The sequence below is a fragment of the Schistocerca serialis genome, chromosome 6 (assembly GCF_023864345.2).
Source record: "Schistocerca serialis cubense isolate TAMUIC-IGC-003099 chromosome 6, iqSchSeri2.2, whole genome shotgun sequence".
NCBI classification, from domain to species: Eukaryota; Metazoa; Arthropoda; class Insecta; order Orthoptera; family Acrididae; genus Schistocerca; species Schistocerca serialis.
Window position 1 is genome coordinate 189,367,412 of NC_064643.1, and position 19,975 is coordinate 189,387,386.

Sequence of the window (19,975 nt, forward strand, 5' to 3'; positions counted from 1 at the left end):
GAAACTGATGGTGATGAAATACTTGTGTCCACAATGGTGAAAGAAAAGAAATATTGACGATGGCGTGACGTTCCTCACTCGATTTAGTAGCAAAATCGTGCGAAAACTAAAATCACCAGTTCAGATGAGCAGTTGACCTATTTTCTTGGTGGACACGAAGTTATGATTCTATAATTTCGTTGGTATTTTTAATTTTACTATCATATAACTTTTCTGTGTTCATTTACTAACTTAATAATATTTTAATACTGTTGGCATTTTGACAGACACTAATACAATTCGTACTAGCAATGGAAAGAAAGTGCGAAAACAACTTTGTCCTTCATATGGTATTGAAATAAAAGAATCTTAGTTACTAACTTGCGTCTATTCCTCAGAATCTGTTAAGCATGCCAGCTTACCTCAGCACGTTTGCCAACTTGCCTCACATGTGGGGTAAATTGGGATAGTTGTAACGTTTTAGTAAACTGTTTTTTACGAGCTAAGCATGCAATTCTAAGTGATACTTTCATAATTAATTAATAGCCAAGGGATACTACTATCTGCAGCATCGACCATAAAAGCGGAAAATACTATAGGAAAAATTAGAAACTTCGTAAAGTAAAAACTATGCCAACTATCCCCAGTCTACCCTATCCAAAAAAATTACAAAAAGGGTGTAACTTTCAGTATTTCCACATCTAAGCGTATATGGAAAATATATGAAACGGGGATCACAACAGTACAGATACCAGACAGAGTGGTAGCACGGAAAGGTTTGAAACAAATTGAAAGGATAACCTCTGCTGAAAGAGGCAGTCTTGGAAGCCTAGCAACATGTGTATCAGTACATTCAAGCACACACACACACACACACACACACACACACACACACACACACACACACACACACACGTTTGTTCCATATACGTACAGATTGAACAGCCATTACTGAACATGCTATTGTCAAACTAGTGTCTCAAATATGAACTCCCAAATTATGTGCTTGACTGTTATGTACATACCTAAAGACACGTGGCTAAAAATAACGTGCTACAAAGGCAACTAACATTTCATGTTTAGATGTAAAGGCGATGATATAGCAAAAGTAATTTGACAAAGCCCATAATGCAGGGAACAAACATTGACTGAAATACTATGCTAAGCAGGCAAGCATACAGACCAATGGTTCAAATGGCTCTGAGCACTATGGGACTTAAATTCAGAGGTCATCAGTCCCCTAGCACTTAGAACTACTTAAACCTAACTAACTAAAGGACATCACACACATCCATGCCTCAGGCAGGATTCGAACCTGCGACCGCAGCGGTCAATACAGACAAGTAGGTAGTCTGAAGTACTGTCAGCTGGCGGGAGAATGTAATTATTTTCTTTTCTAGTTCTACACTTGGTGTAAGCCTCAATGTAGTACCGATTAAATAATTCCACATGTACATTTTTCTTTACATTTGTCTCAGGGCAATGGTATCTCCACATCTAAAATTTGTAAAGGGCGCTGCCACTTCAATCTGATGCTATGTTTAGGCGGTTCATAGCACAAACTGTCATCGCCTGTCATTTTTATAAATTTATCAGTAAAGTTTCATCTTGCACCATTTTTGGAGCATCGAAAATAATCCATATGTATTACACTAGAAAAAATAATCTTTGTTTTGAAGAACCTAGCATTGCCTTTTACTTGCATTCCAACTATTCCTGTTAGAGGTTATGTTCAGAATGAGATTTCGGGAAATGCTTCAAATCTAACAAATGGAACTTTGGTGCCAAGGCTCTCTAAAATCTTTACAGACTGTATCTCCCATTATCACACGCTAAATAATACCATAAATCTGACCAAAATATGTGGTGTATTGATATGTAATACTTCAACTACATAGCTTTGTAACACACAAGGAGAAGTTCCTAACACAAATAGAATACATTCAATACAACTTGACCAAAGAATGTGGTGGAACAAGACAGATATGAAACAGTTCCAAAGGTAATGGTTAAACAAGACACAAACGAAAATTCGATATCTCGAAAATATAATCTTTCTCAGCAAAATAAATGTATTGATAGTAATAAATAAAGATTTTGAGTACAAAACACATGCAGGTCTCTTATCATAAAACAGAAATATAATTACAAATTCCTGACTGCAAACAAAAATTCAAATTTTGAATGAAAATAAAAGTACATTATTTTTTAATATATGTATGACTTTCAACACAAAACACATATGACAGTATTATCTTAACTTAATTCTTCTATAAGATTTTTTGTTCGCAACCAAAGTTTGATGTTTGTACTACGCTTTACAAGCACAATGGACATACAAATTAAATATTTCTACATAGAAATTGTGTGCATTAATTACAAATATTCATAGGTTCACTTGCTTACACTACTGAAATACATTATTGGTTGGTCGACGACTATAGTCTATTATTTGTACCATGCATTAAATTAATGAAAATACACAAAACTGGTTCTATATAGTGCTGAAAAACACACAAGGTCACTATCACTCATCTAATTTACAGCTTAAAATGCACTTTTCAATGACAGTTACCAAAGTACCCATGTTATTCCAACAGCATTGGCATTCACAACATCTCATACTTCCAAAAAGCAGTTTGAGGTAGTTCATCATTCATCCATACATTTTCACATGGTCAGAATGCATTTATCAAAGAAATATGATCAGAATGCCTACCACCAGCCAGTGCTTTTTGTTAATACATTAACTAGTAGCTAAAACATCTGGGAAGGTGAAGTTGTTGAAACTATTTTCCAAGTACCATCATCTTAAACAAATTTTATTCAGTCAACAACATCAAAGATCTGGCTCAATGGAGTAAGTTCGTCATTCCTTGAAGTAAGTCTTCAGAAAAATAGCAAACTGAGTTGCGTTGATAAACATTCGTATAGGTGAGAAACAGAGTCGCATGCATTCATCTAACCAATCTCGTAGTCATTCAGACACCATAGTGACCCAACATTAGGATATTAATTTTATCTTGCACTACAAAATTTTGTCATCTTCTGCTAGTAATGCTAAGTGGAGAGGCAGTAATAGCTGACATAAAGAAACAAGCATTCAGAACTGAACTAGTATTCTAAAACCAGAAGCTGGCAGTGTGTGTGACATGACTTGACAATGTGTGTGCTGTAACTTGAAAGCAGGTGCCAGGCACTGAATCTTAAGACTGTATGGTAGTACCAATAGCTGACAGTATGTCAGCTCGTAATGTTAGCACTATAAGTCTGTCCATATGATCTATTTTACTTTGAAATCACGTACAAGCTCTAACCATTTTCAAAGTGTGCGGTTAAGTAAGCAAATGCGAATTGTATATTTTTTGGTTGCGTTGTTGTCTTTCAACTTACTGAATATTCCCATATGCAATTAGTCATCCTATAGTTGACTCTTTCATTGTATTTTCTGCAGATGTTGTAAATTATATGTAGTAATCGCTGCTTTTCGAAGTTCTTCTTCAACAGTTACTAATTTCATTGTCATTTGAATTATTGCCTACTGCTTTTGAAACTAGCAAGGAAAAAATTTTTCTACCAATGCATTCAGTTTATTCCAGTAGATAGAGACGATATCTACCGGAGACTCGTTGGAGATTAACTTCCAATTTATTATAAACCCCGTCTTCCTCATCATGACCACCCTCTTCTACTTTTTTCTCGTCGTCATTTTCCTCACTGTAACCTTCATCTTCATGATCTCCACCAATACATACAGCCTCCCTTTTCACATAGATTTTGTTCTCTTTGTAATTAACATCTTCTTCTTCATCATGCTTCTTTATCATGCTCTTCTTCTCCATCACAACATACGAGATATGGTTCTTACTCTTTCTTTGGCTTCTTATTAGTAATACTGCATCTTGGTGGAGTCAGTGCCCCTGGAATGCTTGTCTGGGTGTCTGTGCAGCTTGCGAGGTTTCTCATCTTTGAACTGAGTGCCCAGCCTCAACTCTGCAGCTAGTCTCTGGACACCTTCTATTAGCTGACTTTCTGTTGTCCAGTCTCTTTGTGTCGGAAGAACGGAAATCGGTACTTTGACATTCTCTACACAAGGAAAGCCTAATACATAAGGAAACTAAATAAATTGTGAGATATTGGCAAAACAGAAGACAGGTCTTTTTAACTCGTGGTTTGCACAACACAGTTATCAAGCTATATCATACAAAGCACGTAGAGAAATTATTGAGAATCATTACCAAGTGTCGTTTCGGAGCACGAGTTTTTCACGTACTATGGCTGTAACTACGCTATATGACGGATCTAACCTCAGTCTTTATGTGCTACAACGTTCATAGTACTAAGTGAAAAATTATTTTGTTACATCATCTCCTCATTCCAGTGTTGACACAAACAAAAGTGTATTTTCCCTGGTATAAAAGTCCTGGCAGTTTTGTTAGTTAAACTTTGGGATGACACCAATCATAAGATGGCCCACATTCATCTCTTGCGGCGACACCAGTGCAGTACGCCTTCGACGAGCCAGGAGAACATTGCTATTGCCACCAGGACTGACAGCAGGTGCATACACAGTGGATAGTTCTCCGTCTCATCACGGACGTATCCTGAAAGCAAGAAAGATTTCATGCACTCTCAACTTGTTACAAGTAACGAATAGAGATTGATGTGTAGGACATTTTTCATATAGACTTTAAAGCGAACCACTATCATCATTTTTATTGGCAAACCACTACGTTAAGTATCAGTATTTGAGCCCTTTTGCAGTTACAAGGCTTCTTTTCTAAGTAATGATACAGTGCAGAGACAGAAACTGTCTCCACCTACAACAATGAGTCCCGAAATTCTCTCAAAAAATCTCATACTGTCTGGAACCGCGCGACCGATACGGTCGCAGGTTCGCGTCCTGCCCCGGGCATGGGTGTGTGTGATGTCCTTAGGTTAGTTGGGTTTAAGTAGTTCTAAGTTCTAGGGGACTGATGGCCTCAGAAGTTAAGTCCCATAGTACTCAGAGCCATTTGAACCATTTGAACCAGACACATTCTCATACAGTATAACTCAATTTCTTCATCTACGTGTGAGGAATGTGTCGTGCAATATGTGCCGTACATTTTTGTTACATCCTGTATATTCATTATGGTTGTATGTTTGTAAAAATCAAAGCCAGTAAAACAAGACAAAAATCATACGAGGTGACTTTTACAATCGCGCTATGAGAAACTAATCATCAGTTTGAATACTGAAGAAAATAAAGCCACACTTCTCGAGCTAAGAGGGAATATGACAGTTTTTTTTAATTGGTTACTATTATTTACAATGCATTATACGGTTCTGACATCGATTTCACCTCCTCCTTATGATGTAGAGGAAAAAAAATCATGTGCTGCAGAATGATGCTGAAATGAAACTAACCTATCACATAGCCTTTGAAACAGTGAAGTCAGCAGTGGAGAATTTTTGAAAGAACTGTTTGTGCCGGGCACAACATTTTTACATCCGACGGAAATTCGTCTTGTAAAACAGTTGCTCTCTCAAGGAGTACGATTAGGAGACGGATGTCTCAGACGTAGGAAATTGAAATACTGATTTATTCAGTCTCAGGAGATAAGGTCGGTGTTTTCCTCTTGGTCATGTTTACTCTGTGTGGGTGGTGTAATACTAACGCAGTGTGGGTGTCTCTTGAGGCAGCCGCTTGCATAGTGGTTGTGAGGATCCTTGAACGTCGGCAGTAATACAGTAACCACCATTTTTTAACTGTTCTTTTTTATGCCAGTACACGTTTCGGGGTTTCCCCCACCTTCAACTGGAGTAATTCGTATTTAAATCTTCAGTTAACACATCGTTAAAAACAACGACTGCAGTTTGAATGTTGCAGTTTCCCTGTGCAAAATAACAGTTTTATTTAACTACTTAACTTCGCGAGTTGTATATTTACAATATATTACCCGTTACTTGTACTCACTTTCTGTTCTGCTTGATACTGCTCCAGTTTTTCGTACGCGCAATCGTGACACAGATATTTTGTCTTTTTACATTCCAGAAAAACTGCACAGTATTCGTCATGTTGCCGAATGACGTACTTGTTTACATCGAAACATTACGTCTATGGTCAAAGTTAATTGCTGCCGACAGGTTCTGAAATTCCTGCTGAAGTCGGTTGGTTGCATACATGAAATATTTTTAATTGACACTTCTTTGTGACAAAATAATAGAAATTGTTTAGCAGGAATATACTGAGTGCTGCGTATGTTAATCTACTAACTGCAGTAGCGACATGTTTACTGAAGTATATTGAATATTATAGAACTTTATTTTTTAGTTCATATGAAAGCTTAAATTCAAAACATGTAATGTATCAGTTCAACAGTAGCACTTTCAGAACCCGTAAGCAAGATGCAATTTTGACCATAGACGTATTTTTCCTTATAAACATACATTTCAGTCGGCAAAATAGCGTATACTACGCTGACTTTGTGCAACCTACAAAGAGAAAGAGTTTATGTGACGATTATTTATCCGGAAAATACGATAAATATCGAGCATAACAGAAATTAAAATATCTAACGAGCCATATGTTGTGAATGTACAACTCGCTAAGTTTAGGAGTTAAACAAAAAAGTTATTTTGCATAGAACAACGGCAGCATCCAAATTACAGAGTATGTTTTCAACGATATGCAAACTGATATTTAAATATATACGCTGCTTAACAGCAGCTAAGGAACAGAGACATTGTAGGACAGGAATAATCACAGGCAATAATGAACGCTTGAAGCACAGTACATGCGTGACAGAAGTCGAGTGGTAGATTTATGACGAAAAATGGTACTCATTTCACAACATGAGAAAGCAGGATAACAGAGTTATATATACGCTGCTTAACAGTTGCTAAGGAATAGAGACATGGTTGGACAGGAATAATCACAGGCAAAAATGTACTCATGAAGCACAGTACATGTGTGACACTAGTCGGGTGGTAGATTTACTCATTACAGTCATTTCATAACATGAGAAAGCAGTATAACAGACTTAAATAACGTTCCTGTTTGAGACATGTCAGACTGCCTACATAAACGTCGATATCGGACTCTCACTAAGGAATATGCCCTCCTCGGGTACTAACGCACATTTTGTGCCTATTACTCGTGCTAGCTACCTAAATGTTGAGTATTCCTTGGGGGACGTTGTGCCATTCCTAGTCTTCTAGTCTTTCGGTTTTCAGTTCTTGTACGGTTCGGGAAGCGGGTATTCTATGAAAAATATGTCTGCCAAGAGCATTCTGTACAGGGTTCGGGTCCGGGGATCACTCAGGCCATTCCATAAATTCACTCTATTAACTTTCAGTTGTGTCCGATACATCAGCGATCCCGTGCGGGCGCATTATCGTCCATAAGAAGTAAGTCGGTACCTGTCGTTCCCTTAAAGGGACGCGGACATGATTAAGAGCAATCTCCCTGCAATACCGCTGTGCCGTAACGGTATCTAGCGCAAAGATTTGGAGCGATGTTAGCAGTTGTGCATAATGCCTGCCCACACCATAACGCCTAGGCCATACGGATAACGTTCATGTACATTCTGTGGTGTACAACGTGTTCACGTCTCTCTCAGCACTAACTGGCGGCCAGAATCACTTGCCGCAGTGGAGAGATATTAGTCAGGGAAGATTTCTCTGCGCCACCGTTGTCGATCGCAACCAACACGCCCCGTGGACCAACGAACTGTTTCTCGAGGATGGCTTGGTTGACGTGGCATACGTGGAACAGGCTTCTGAGCATACAAGCTAGCCTGATTTAATTACGCGAAATGTCTCTGACAGATACTCATATACAGATAGCGGTTGCTATGTCTTCAGCGATCTGACTAGGAGTCAAATGTCTGTTCTTTTTCGTCACTAGAGCTACGTGTCGATACTTATACGGTGTAGTGTTTCGTATACGACCATCGGTATGCTTTCGCATAGAATTCCAACCTTCAGCTGCATTTTTAAGCGCGAGGTGCCATTTTTGGGCCTCGGCGGGTAGCTGCCCGGTCTTGGGCGTCTTTTCACTGTTCGCGCGACTCCCACCCGTCAGAGGTTCGAGTCCTCCCTAGCGCATGGTTGTTTGTGTCGTCCTTAGCGTCAGTTAGCGTAAGTTAGATTAAGTAATGTGTACGATTAGGGACCGATGACCTCAGCAGTTTGGTCCATAAGACTGTAACACAAATTTCCACTTCTGGGCACACTGTGGCCACACAAGTGATATTTTGACTGATTTCTAGCCATTGAACCATCGTCCACAATCGTAAGCTCTCAAATGATGTGTGGCAGACATACTGCCTTATCACACACAAGGTAGCACTTACTGGTTTCACCTTAACCTTCGTCAAACAACGTACTGTACGATGTGTCAAATGCAGACCGTTCGTGCACAGGCTTCGCTTTAGTGAACACATCCCACCCTCTAAATTTCCTTTTACGACCATTGGTCGGGTATTCGTAGCAATTATCGGTGTTCTGTAACAATTGCCAGTTGTTTTCTAGATAGTGTCAGTTGTTCCTTGCGATTGTCAAGCAGTGTACCACGTCAAACGAAGATAGGCGAAACCCAGTAACGTTTACTGGCATAAATAAAAATACAAAACAAGTTACTAGTAGCTGTATTTATTAGGTAGTATAACAGAGAGCCATGGAGCTCAACAAGTATTAAAATTGATAAAGTAACGTATAATTGTATGTCTGAAAGACTCCTCACATTATTTGTTCCACATTTTCCTGGCTTAGTCTCTAGTTTTTCATAGTAAGTAATAATCTATTACTACTCCGTCGCTTGTGAATTCCTTAGCATAAACATCTACCGTTTCGTTCCCCTTAATGTGGCTTTAACGAGACGTAATTGCCCATCTACTGACTGTCGTGGCATATGGTTAATACATTCTTTATGTCGTATGGTACAGGCTGGTACCGGTTAAATGAACCTTCGGAGAGATTCTGAGCGATTTAAGCAACAGTGGAGGTCACTAACTAAATAACGTCCTGCCTAAGATCGTTCATTTAAAATGACGCACTTGTTACATACGGTGGAAACGGAAATGAGCGTTTGGCGTCATTGGCCGGGACGCCCTCTACAGGGCTGGGCCGGCCGCCTTGGTGCAGGTCTTATTACCTTCGACGCCACATTGGGCGACCTGCGGGCCAGATGGGGATGAAATGATGATGATGACAACAGCCAGTCCCTGAGCGGAGAAAATCCCCGACCCATCACGGAATCGAACCTGGGCCCCTTAGGACGGCAGTCCGTCACCGTGATCATTCAGCTATCGGGCTGAACGTTACATGCGGTACACCCTCACGATATACGTAATGTTGAGTACTGGGAAATGTTAGGTATCGAGTGTATGAAGCCAGACCCGACCCTTACCTATGATGGGCCCCACGGCGAGCAGCATGAAGCCGGTGCAGACCATGTTGAGCCCCACGGCGCCTGGCAGCTTCTCCTCGGGACACACGTCGGCGACGCACAGGTTGTTGTTGACGACGGCGGCGCCGCGAGAGAAGCCGCACAGCGCGTTCCACACACACAGTGGCACCATCCCGGTGCTCATCGCGATTGCTGAGAACAAGGCGTCATGACTTGTTATAATGTATGGTCAACAAGGCTACTTAAATATACCTACTCCACTTAGAAATAATGTACAGTGGTCAAAATAAATGTTGCATGTTGATTTATTCCCAATACTGGACACAATAGAAAACAGAATTGGTTTTGTACTGTCAGATACAGCCACAAGAACACGAAAAAAGGGAGATAAGCACATGTACACTTGATCAACACTATCAAAGGAACAGAAATAAAGTCTTATCAAAAATTCTAGCAGTCACTACAGTTTATTTTCAATTTCATATTGCATAAAACATTGTTTATGAACCCACTGACCCTCCTCATAACTGGAGAGACTTTTGAAATCTGTTAGGCATATTCCTTTCCAAATTGTCCAGATAAGTCTGTGAGATATTCCCGCATTCCTCCACAGCGGCCTCTCTGCGATCTCTGGTGGGACGGAAAGATTACCAACCGCTCGTTTTAGCATGGCCCATGCATTTTCAACGCAGCTGAGATCTGGAGAATATGGGAGCCATTCCATCTGACTGTATTCTCCAACAGGAAAGTTTTCGCAAGCTTGTGACGGTGGGGGCCCGCATTGTCGTCAATCAGCTGTAATCCCGCTCAAATATGTTCAGCAAATGGAGCCGCAATGCTGCAAGGATGTCGTCCCGATACTCCACACCAGTCATCTTCCCATGTATTGGCACAAGGGTCTTGATAGGGGTGGCAATCTACGATACAGCTGAGACGTGGACGTTGTTGTTGTAGCCTCCACACACGAATATCAGTATAATAAGTGTGGAGGCAGTCGCAGGTCTCATCAGAAAAGAGGGTTGGGTCCCACTGCTGCTTAGCCCAAAAAAGTGATCTCATGCCCATGCGATACAGGCCCCACATCTAACCCAATTTAGAAGTGGAGTCTTGAAAGGTCTTCTGACGCGTAATCCCTCTTCACGGAGCCTACTTTGTATCATCTGTGTTGACGCGTGGACTCCTGTAGCTGTTTGGAACTGTCAGCGTAGACGTGTCGCATTGTGTTGAGGGTGTCTATTTACAGATGTCGGTCCTGCACACCTGTTTCATTTTGTCCTGTGGTCACTACTGCCACGTCATCAGCTGACCCTGTCGCTAGAAACTTGTTGCAGATTCTAGAGGTACCACTTTGACCCACAGTGGCATTCATTGCGACGTCCGCCTGTCTCGTTCGCTGCCCCACTCGGAAGCTATACGGAACCTCTGATCGCACATTATTGTTGTCCAAACAATCCTGAAGCAACACAGCTCTAGGGTACTGCAACGTTTACAGGTGACGCGGTGGCCATGGACTGCACATATTGCCCCACTCACGGTAGAAACATCTACTTAAACCATTGTATTGATACCGTAACGTGTTTTGGATCCAAACAGTCACTTTTAAAGCTTCGGAAATATACCAATATATTTTGAGCACTGTTTTTACATAATGACAGGTATGTCTGTGAATAAAAAAAATGTTCAAATGTGTGTGAAATCTTATGGGACTTAACCGCTAAGGTCATCAGTCCCTAAGCTTACACACTACTTAAACTAAATTATCCTTAGGACAAACACACACATCCATGCCCGAGGGAGGACTTGAACCTCCGCCGGGACCAGCCGCACAGTTCATGACTGCAGCGCCTTAGTGTCTGTGAATTTTTGTATATTCACTGTAGCTTTTGATGATTAAGAGTAGTGTGCATGAGTTCCAGGACTGAATCACATTGTGTTAGTGGAAATATATTAAACATGTAAGTACATAAAAGAAGGTAAGTCTACAAATAACATCTTTTGCAAATATCACCTAATGGCAACTGTATGTGAGACTGTTCGTTTTCCTTGTACTGTTCCCTAATTTGTGCTTTCTTAAGCTTATTTTATGTGATGATGATGACTCGAAACGCTTCATACATGAAGTTTTTAGTAATCAAGACGATTTCGTGGAATTAGTGCATGCCACGTAAAACAGCAACCAGTCACTTTTTTTTCGAATAGTTATCTATTCATTCCATGAACCGGTTTCCGAACGTTTTCAGGCTCATCTTCAGATACATAGCTACTTCAAGCATAATGCTGGAATGTCTCTTTGAAAACAGATGGAACATGTTTTAAATGCATCGCCATGTGTATTGTTTATCTATCGATTTTGATCCAAAATTTACCTTTGTAGCTACTGCGACAGTATGGGCGGCCAGATCGTTACCAAACAGCACGATAAGTATGATCCTCTCAAGATTTGTTTTAGCGTAAATTCACTCGATGAATGAATTCGCTGATTATGACTGGCAATTAAAGGTGCTCTTGAGGACATGAAAAGAAATCAGAGACGACTAGGAACCAAAACTGTAGTTCTTCCTTACTCACTTTTCTTCGAAAATCCAACACACCCTTCCAAAGGTGTGGAAGGGGTGACGATAGCACCAAGTAACATGCCAATACCGTGAAGATACAGGAAAAATAAGAATTATGTTTCGTATGTGTCTTCTGTAAATACGACATGGGACATAAAAAGGGGCACGTCTGCTTACTGCGGGAAAGAGACGAGCATACAGAGGCGTTCCACTGTGGATTTCTGTCTAAAAGCTGGACATACCGCTGACATAGAATTACCACGGTAGCCCATAGGTCTCCATACATTAACAGTAAGATTTCTACTTAAATCTTGGATTTAGTAAATTTTGTATTCAAATACAATAGATCTCTACCGAGAAATGCTCTGATATACCACTTTCATTTACAGCATGAAGTGCAGCAGGTCTGTCCTGAGAAATGCTGTGATGTATCTCTTTCACTTGCAGTATGGTATTTTGAGCGGATTTACTTGGTACATAAATGGGGAAATATTTTTTAATTTCCTTTTTTTTTGTAGAAACTCCGATCTGGGAAATCATTTAGGGAGTGCAGGTGCAAAAAATGGAAGAACGCTCCAGTATAAACACAGGTGTGGCAGCACGATAGGTTTATCACAGTTCTTGACGCTTTATTAATATTGACATATTTAATAATATAATAACTATTAAGGGATGTGGTATCTCAGGACATAATATCAATGTAGCTGAAGTGTTCGTAGCACATGACAAGGTGGAATAGATATTATCACTAAAGGCAAAACGACGAAAACAATTAACTACTGAATGACGATGTTAATTCTGCTCAGGTTTATTGGTGAGCTAAAACGTCGGTTCTGTGCGAAATTTTGCCAAGGAGGCTCGCTGTCATCTTCAGGTGACTGTTGACGACTGATGGACTCCGACTGAACGTTTATTGGTTCTCTTACCGCCTCTCCCAACTGCTGCTGCCGCCACAGCAATGAGGTTTTCAGTCTTGTGACTTATCCCACTCGACACTCTGTCCGCAGTACGCCTATCCGAGACTCCCGACGATTCCTAAGACGTAATTCGTCTCTCTGTATATCAGATTCTTATTATTCGGGATTTTAAACGCTTGTGTTGCAATGAACCATAATAAATAATTCTCCGAGAAGCATCGTTTTCCCATAGGCTACGGCATGGCCATCTCCTACGTGGGGCTCCGAAAGGACCGAGTCTGTGGCTGTGGGAGCTGTGCGAACGCTGTTTACGTTTGGCGTATCGCTCTTCGGGTGTGCGCACAGACTTCCAAAAATATGCTTTGCCACACTGGCAGAGGATACGGGAGACTTACAACTTACAGTGGACTGGATCGTTTTCCACTGATCATCATAAATCCAATGTTTCGGAAAGTGAGCCGAAACCACACACTTCGTGTTACGCGGTCATAGGTGTCTGTCGATCTTCTTCGACTCGTTGCCCAAGTACGAAATGTATGCAGCTGCCTCAGTCTCTCCCACTCGTCCGTTTTCGTGGGTGTCAGTAGCTAGGTTGAAAGCCCAGAAGAGTACTTGCATTGGTGACCAGAAGGTAGGATATAGGGTTCTGCAAACTGGGTTTTCCGATTATTGTTTTGGTTTGGAAAGTGACCAGGAAGAGAAGAAGATGTGGTCACTGGATGAGTGGATACAGGATACAGGTTGGGGAAGGTAGACGGATTTGGAAGGCGAAGCGATGTCCAAGTCTGAATAGAATTTCAAGGCATGTATCGAAGAGGGTTGGAGCTGATTGCGCTTCGTAATATAAATCCATATCAGGTAGCGTTGCACTGGCACGGGTAACATAGAAGAGTATGCACGAAGGGAAACTAGATATCTTGTACACCAGTGCCACTTAACAGTAACAGAACAAACTGTGATGCTAACTCCACCCACCCGATGTTTCACTAAAACGAGGGGCTGTTTATGCTGCCAGAAACAGCCTACCAAGTCAACCACTACAAAAACAAAAGAAACTTCACCGAATATGCCGTTATATAGAAGAAGCAAAAGCACTGCAAATAAATAAATACAATGTAACTACTGGCTATTAAAATTGCTTCACCAAGAACAAATGCAGATCATAAAAAGGGTATATTATACTAGAACTGACATGTGATTATATTTTCACGCAATTTGGGTGCATAGATCCGGAGAAATCAGTACCCAGAACAACCACCTCTGGCCGTAATAACGGCCCTGATACGCCTGGGCATTGAGTCAAACAGAGCTTGGATGGCGTCTACAGGTACAGCTGCAGATGCAGCTTCAACAGCATACCACAGTTCATCGAGAGTAGTGACTGGCGTATTGTGACGAGCCAATTGCTCGGCCACCATTGACGAGACGTTTTCAATTGGTGAGAGATCTGGAGAATGTGCTGGCCAGGGCAGCAGTCGAACATTTTCTGTATCCAGAAAGGCCCGTAAAAGACGTGCAACATGCGGTCGTGCATTATCCTACTGAAATGTAGGTTTTCGCAGGGATCGAATGAAGGGTAGAGCCACGGGGCGTAACACGTCTGAAATGTAACGTCCACTGTTCAAAGTGCCGTCAATGCGAACAAGAGGTGACAGAAACGTGTAACCAATGGCACCCCATACCATCACGCCAAGTGATACACCAGTATGGCGATGACGAATACACGCTTCCAATGTGCGTTCACCGCGATGTCGCCAAATACTGATGCGACCCTCATGATGCTGTAAACAGTACCTGCATTCAACCGAAAAAATGACGTTTTCCCATTCGTGCTCCCAGGTTCGTCGTTGAGTACACCATTGCAGGCGCTTCTGTCTGTGATGCAGGGCCAAGGGTAACCGCAGCCATGGTCTCCGAGCTGATAGTCCATGCTGCTACAAACGTCGTCGAACTGTTCGTGCAGATGGTTGTTGTCTTGCAAACGTCTCCATCTGTTGACTCAGGGATCGAGACGTGGCTGCACGATTCGTTACAGCCATGTGGATAAGATGCCTGTCATCTCGACTGCTAGTGATACGAGGCCGTTGGGATCCCACCGATTCAATATTCTGCTAAAAGTCATTGGAGCAGCAATGTCATGATACGATAAACCGCAATCGCGATAGGCTACAAGCTGACCTTTATCAAAGTCGGAAACGTGATGGTACGCATTTCTCGTCCTTGCACGAGGCATCACAACAACGTTTCACCATGCAACGCCGGTCAACTGCTGTTTGTGTGTGAGAAATCGGTTGGAAACTTTCCTGATGTCAGCACGTTGTAGGTGTCGCCACCGGCGCCAACCTTGTGTGAATGCTCTGAAAAGCTAATCATTTGCATATCACAGCATCTTCTTCCTGTCGGTTAAATTTCGCGTCTGTTGCACGTCATCTTCGTGGTTTAGCAATTTTAATGGCCAGTAGTGTATAATATAAGCATCGTAGGCCTAACCAATCCCATGCCTGTTTATCATCTTACATCTGCGCACTCCTTCAAATCAACTACCTCACTACATGTACTTTCCAGCTATCTCAAGGTTATCCTACGCCCCTGAACCATTAATGTCCAGAAGATCTGCAATCATTCACTTAAACTTCGTATCTACCAAACCTTACATAGATAAGATTTCATTACTGGCAATTCTACTGAGGGACACTTTGGAGCCCACCAGTACCATGCCAGTCTGCCTCTGAAGCTGGTGGTCGGAGTGGTAATGGCCATGCGGGTATACGCGTTCGACTCCTGGTATTATCAGGTTTTTATTCGTAGTGGGAGGACAGAAAAGTGGTGCACTCAGGATCGTAATACCAAATAGAAGCTACATGAAGAGCCGTAGCGGCATCAGGCCTGCTAAACCTTCAACCCCACGTCACTGGCGCAGAATGACACGGCGGTCGGTCCTACGGATTATCCGTCTGTGGTCAGAAAAAAAATGGCTCTGAGGACTATGGGACTTACAATCTGTGGTCATCAGTCCCCTAGAATTTAGAACTACTTAAACCTAACTAACCTAAGGACATCACACACATCCATGCCCGAGGCAGAATTCGAACCTGCGACCGTAGCAGTCGCGCGGCTCCGGACTGAGCGCCTAGAACCGCGAGACCACCGCGGCCGGCTGTGGTCAGAAAAGCGGTGCTTCATTCCATGCCACTCTCAGCTCTCTGTCCCATCCCCATCACATTTCAGTACAATACGCCCGACGTTGCTGATTCTCATCTCACTGGTCAGGGATGGAATCACAGCTGATGAGATCGAACGGTAAATAATGACAGGTCTTGAAATTTGGACTGCCGTTCGCATCTGTAACAACGATTTTTCCACGTATCTCATTTTCCTCTTTAGAGAATCCCCAACGATCATCTTATCTATAAATGATCCTTCACATACCTGAAATGTCACAAGGTAGCATCATCCAAGGGTAGTCAGTATAGAAGGGCTGACTACCCTAGACACTATTCAGTTCGCCTACAACGCTATTTTAATCGCAGAAATTGAAAATACCGCTTCAGTTGTAAATTACTTTATTTTCACACGACCGGTTTCGGACTGTTGTAAGTCCATCCTCAGGCGCCGTAGCTGTGCTGTGGTCCCCGAGCGCCGCGTGTACCAGGCGCGGTGTGCTGCCTATGAGCGCAGAACTCCCTGACTGGTCTACGCGGCGCTCGGGGATCACAGCACAGCTACGGCACCTGAGAATGGACTTATAACAGTCCGACACCGGTCGTGTGAAAATAAAGTAATTTACAACTGAAGCGGTATTTTCAACCTCTGCTACAATGCTGAGTTGTGGATGTTCTTCCAACAGGATTGTTTGTAGCTTGTTTAATCATTCTGCCAAGTACCCAACTGTTTCCACCTTTTTTTTTTTTACTACCTTAACAGTCACGTAATACACCTACCTGTTGTATTGTGGATCTTGCGTCGCGCCATTTCTACGAGCGAGTGAAATTCAAATCGCAGCAACACCGACAATCTAAGTAACCATCTGATGTGGCGAAGGATAAAACGCAAGGAAGTGGAAAATCCATTCATAATCAGTCTTACGAATCGAACCTAGACACTTAAAAATCTGCCTAAAGACATGAGACGCAGTAATTTAAATTCGAGGATAGTGTGAGTACACGTGCTGAGGAGACAATTGGACGACGGAGAGGAACACAGAAAGAGCGATGTATTCGAAGCCGAACTTGGTATTTGATTGAGTTGCTGCGTAAGAATAGAGGAGAGGAACGCCCCTTTCTTCACTGTTCTCTCAGGCGTCAGACAACGCTGCATTTTGTTATCACTGCTTTTTATATTAGTCGTTGATTCCATAATCATAAAAACCGCAGACAACTTCAACACGAGAATACGTACGAATGAGGAAATTAGGCATCCGGATCTGGATTTTGCTGACGACATCGTTTTTCTGCCAAAAATCTCACAAAGTGTACAACTAATGAGTACAATAATCATCTTGGGGTTAAAGCTCTTTTCTTCCGTATTTGCTTTAACAATACATATGTTTTTGGATAGGGTCCGCCTCTAGCAAAAGAAAGTTTTGTTTTTAAACCCGAACATGTTTCACTGCAGTTGCAGCATCTTAAGTGGGCATTTATTTTTTATCTGTTAATGATAAAGAGTGTTATTTGCTGTTTGTATACATGTAGCTATCAGTTTTTAAATCGTAATTACAGATATTTGAAAAAACACATAACTTATGAATTCATACCTTTTTCGTACCACATGGTGTGGTTTTTCTGATGTGTTGTGTTACTACAGTCACATGATGAATAAAAAGAAAATGTAAGTGAAAAATTATGTAAATAGACACACACACACACACACAGAGAGAGAGAGAGAGAGAGAGAGAGAGAGAAAGAGAGAGAGAGAGAGAATAAAATAAATTCAGGCATAGAAATAACAAGTTTTGAAATCGTAATTTTAACTTAAACAATTTACGTATCTACTATAAGGTATAAGTGGTTGCAGATCAGAAACTGTGGAACAAAACGATCACTGTAGTAACACATCAGAAAAACCACACCATGTGGTAAAAAAGAAAAGGTATGAATTCATAAGTTTTGTGTTTTTTCAAATATCTGTAATTACGATTTAAAGACTAATAGGTACATGTATACAAACAACAAATAATACTCTTTATCTTTAACAGATGAAAAATAAAAGTCCACTGAAGATGCTGCAACTGCAGTGAAACATGTTCGGGTTTAAAAACAAAACTTTCTTTTGCTAGAGGCGGACCCTATCTAAAAACATATGTAATGAGTACAATGCTGGATGGAATGGCAGTTCAACAGGACTCAAATTGCAGTGCAATAGAACGTACCACGAGGTGCCCATCGTTTACCATATCTCGGCAGCCTTATCTGTAACAACGGCAACGTAGATGCAGACATCAGCAGCTTAGATGCGAACGCTTCTATAGTCTCCAGTCAAATGCGATCCATATAGCTCTGTAACTACGTCCAAAAAGTTCCAGCTGCGCTCTTCTGTCATCTTACTAATGGCCATGTAACCTTGTGAGACCTGGAAAATGTCAGGAAATTCGGCACATAAGCTCAATGTTTCTCACCAACGATGCTTGAAGCACATTTTGAACGTCAATTACCGCAACAAAGTTTCAAATGATGGAATTCAGCCTGCACAATATCGTTGCTGCGCTTCATGTTCTACACACGAAAGATGGAATTATTCTCAAAACAGCACTATTGTGGAAACTAATGGGCGGATACAAAAGCAGAGGAAGACCTCGCAACTACTGCCAATTCTAACTCTTGCTCCACACCAACGAACCCAGCCCCGGAATATGCTACCTAAATGAACCCAAGGTTACTTCTATGCTGATTGTAGCCTGGTACCTTCCAATCCTTTCACCACTGCTTCCGTCATGTAGGACACCTTGACTGAAGTTGATGCTAACCACTTAAGCATTCGTTCCGTCTACCCAAACTAATATCCTGCCAATGCCTACAATACTTTGAGCACCATCAAATCCGAAAACTCTGCCACCCGTCCTTATTTTAAGTGCCAACACCCCCACAAAATCAGCTCCTACCTGAAATACACACTTCTCTGCCACAACTGCACTAAGGTCTATCCCATATACGTCCAAAATATGAGAACAAACCTGCTCCTACTACACTAGAACTCACTGCTTACAGTCATTCAATTGATTTCCCAATTCCTTCCATTCATCTCTGGCAGCTGAAGACATAACGATATTCATTATCATCATCACACAGTTCTAAAGTACCCACAGAGGTTAAATTCCCTTAGCTGCCAAGCCAGTTTTTAAGTTCAATGTAAGAATATAACGCGGACCTAGTTCTCTTTTAACGGTTCATCAACTGTTTCACCCCACCTAGTTCTCCACCATACATTATTGGTTTAATAATGGCATGACAGCATTGCTACACTCTTCTCTCCAACGTTCGCTTCCTGAAATCCAGTTTTATGACCAACACTCATGGCCACAACATTATTTATGTTTTGATTCTGAATAAAAAGATGGTTCAAATGGCTCTGAGCACTACGGGATTTAACTGCTGTGGTCATCAGTCCCCTAGAATATAACTACTTATACCTAACTAACCTAAGGACACCACAAACATCCATGCCCGAGGCAGGATTCGAACCTGCAACCGTGGCGGTCGCGCGGTTCCCGACTGTAGCGCTTAGAACCGCTCGGCCACGCCGGCCGGCTTGTGAATAAAACTTTTCTACAGCCATATTACAATATGCGCATATGTCGCTTTAAAACCCAGAGGACTTAGTTTCGATATTCATAAAAATCAACAAAACTGTCATTGAAACCTGTTCCGACCGACCCATAAGCCGAACCTCAGACTTCAAAGAAGGGCTTCAGAAAGGTACTGCAGTTAGAGTCTTGACGATAATGACAAGGGTACACGTCAAATGACTGTCTGAGTTGGACATCTCCATCTAGTTGCTTTCCTGTAAACTATTCGATTGGTTTTATATATACAGACTGAAGTGGCGAGAGAAAATTTGAATAGATTCCTGGTTCGATTCCCGGCCTTGGTACAAATTTTCATTCGCCGCTTCAAACTACATGCACAAAATCATAT

At 41.7% G+C, this 19,975-nt stretch overlaps 1 protein-coding gene across 1 annotated transcript in view; it reads right to left on the reverse strand.

Annotated features, from left to right (window-relative positions):
• Positions 1-2,231: 2,231 nt before the first annotated feature.
• Positions 2,232-19,975, reverse strand: part of LOC126483950 (monocarboxylate transporter 12-B-like) — a 90,214-nt gene continuing 72,470 nt past the window's right edge. Inside the window, exons 7-8 of the mRNA XM_050107238.1 lie at positions 9,374-9,565; positions 2,232-4,583 (exon numbers count right to left, since the gene is read on the reverse strand). Coding sequence (XP_049963195.1) covers positions 4,459-4,583; positions 9,374-9,565 — 317 coding nt within the window. The 3' untranslated portion in view covers positions 2,232-4,458. The remainder of the gene's footprint in view (positions 4,584-9,373; positions 9,566-19,975) is intronic.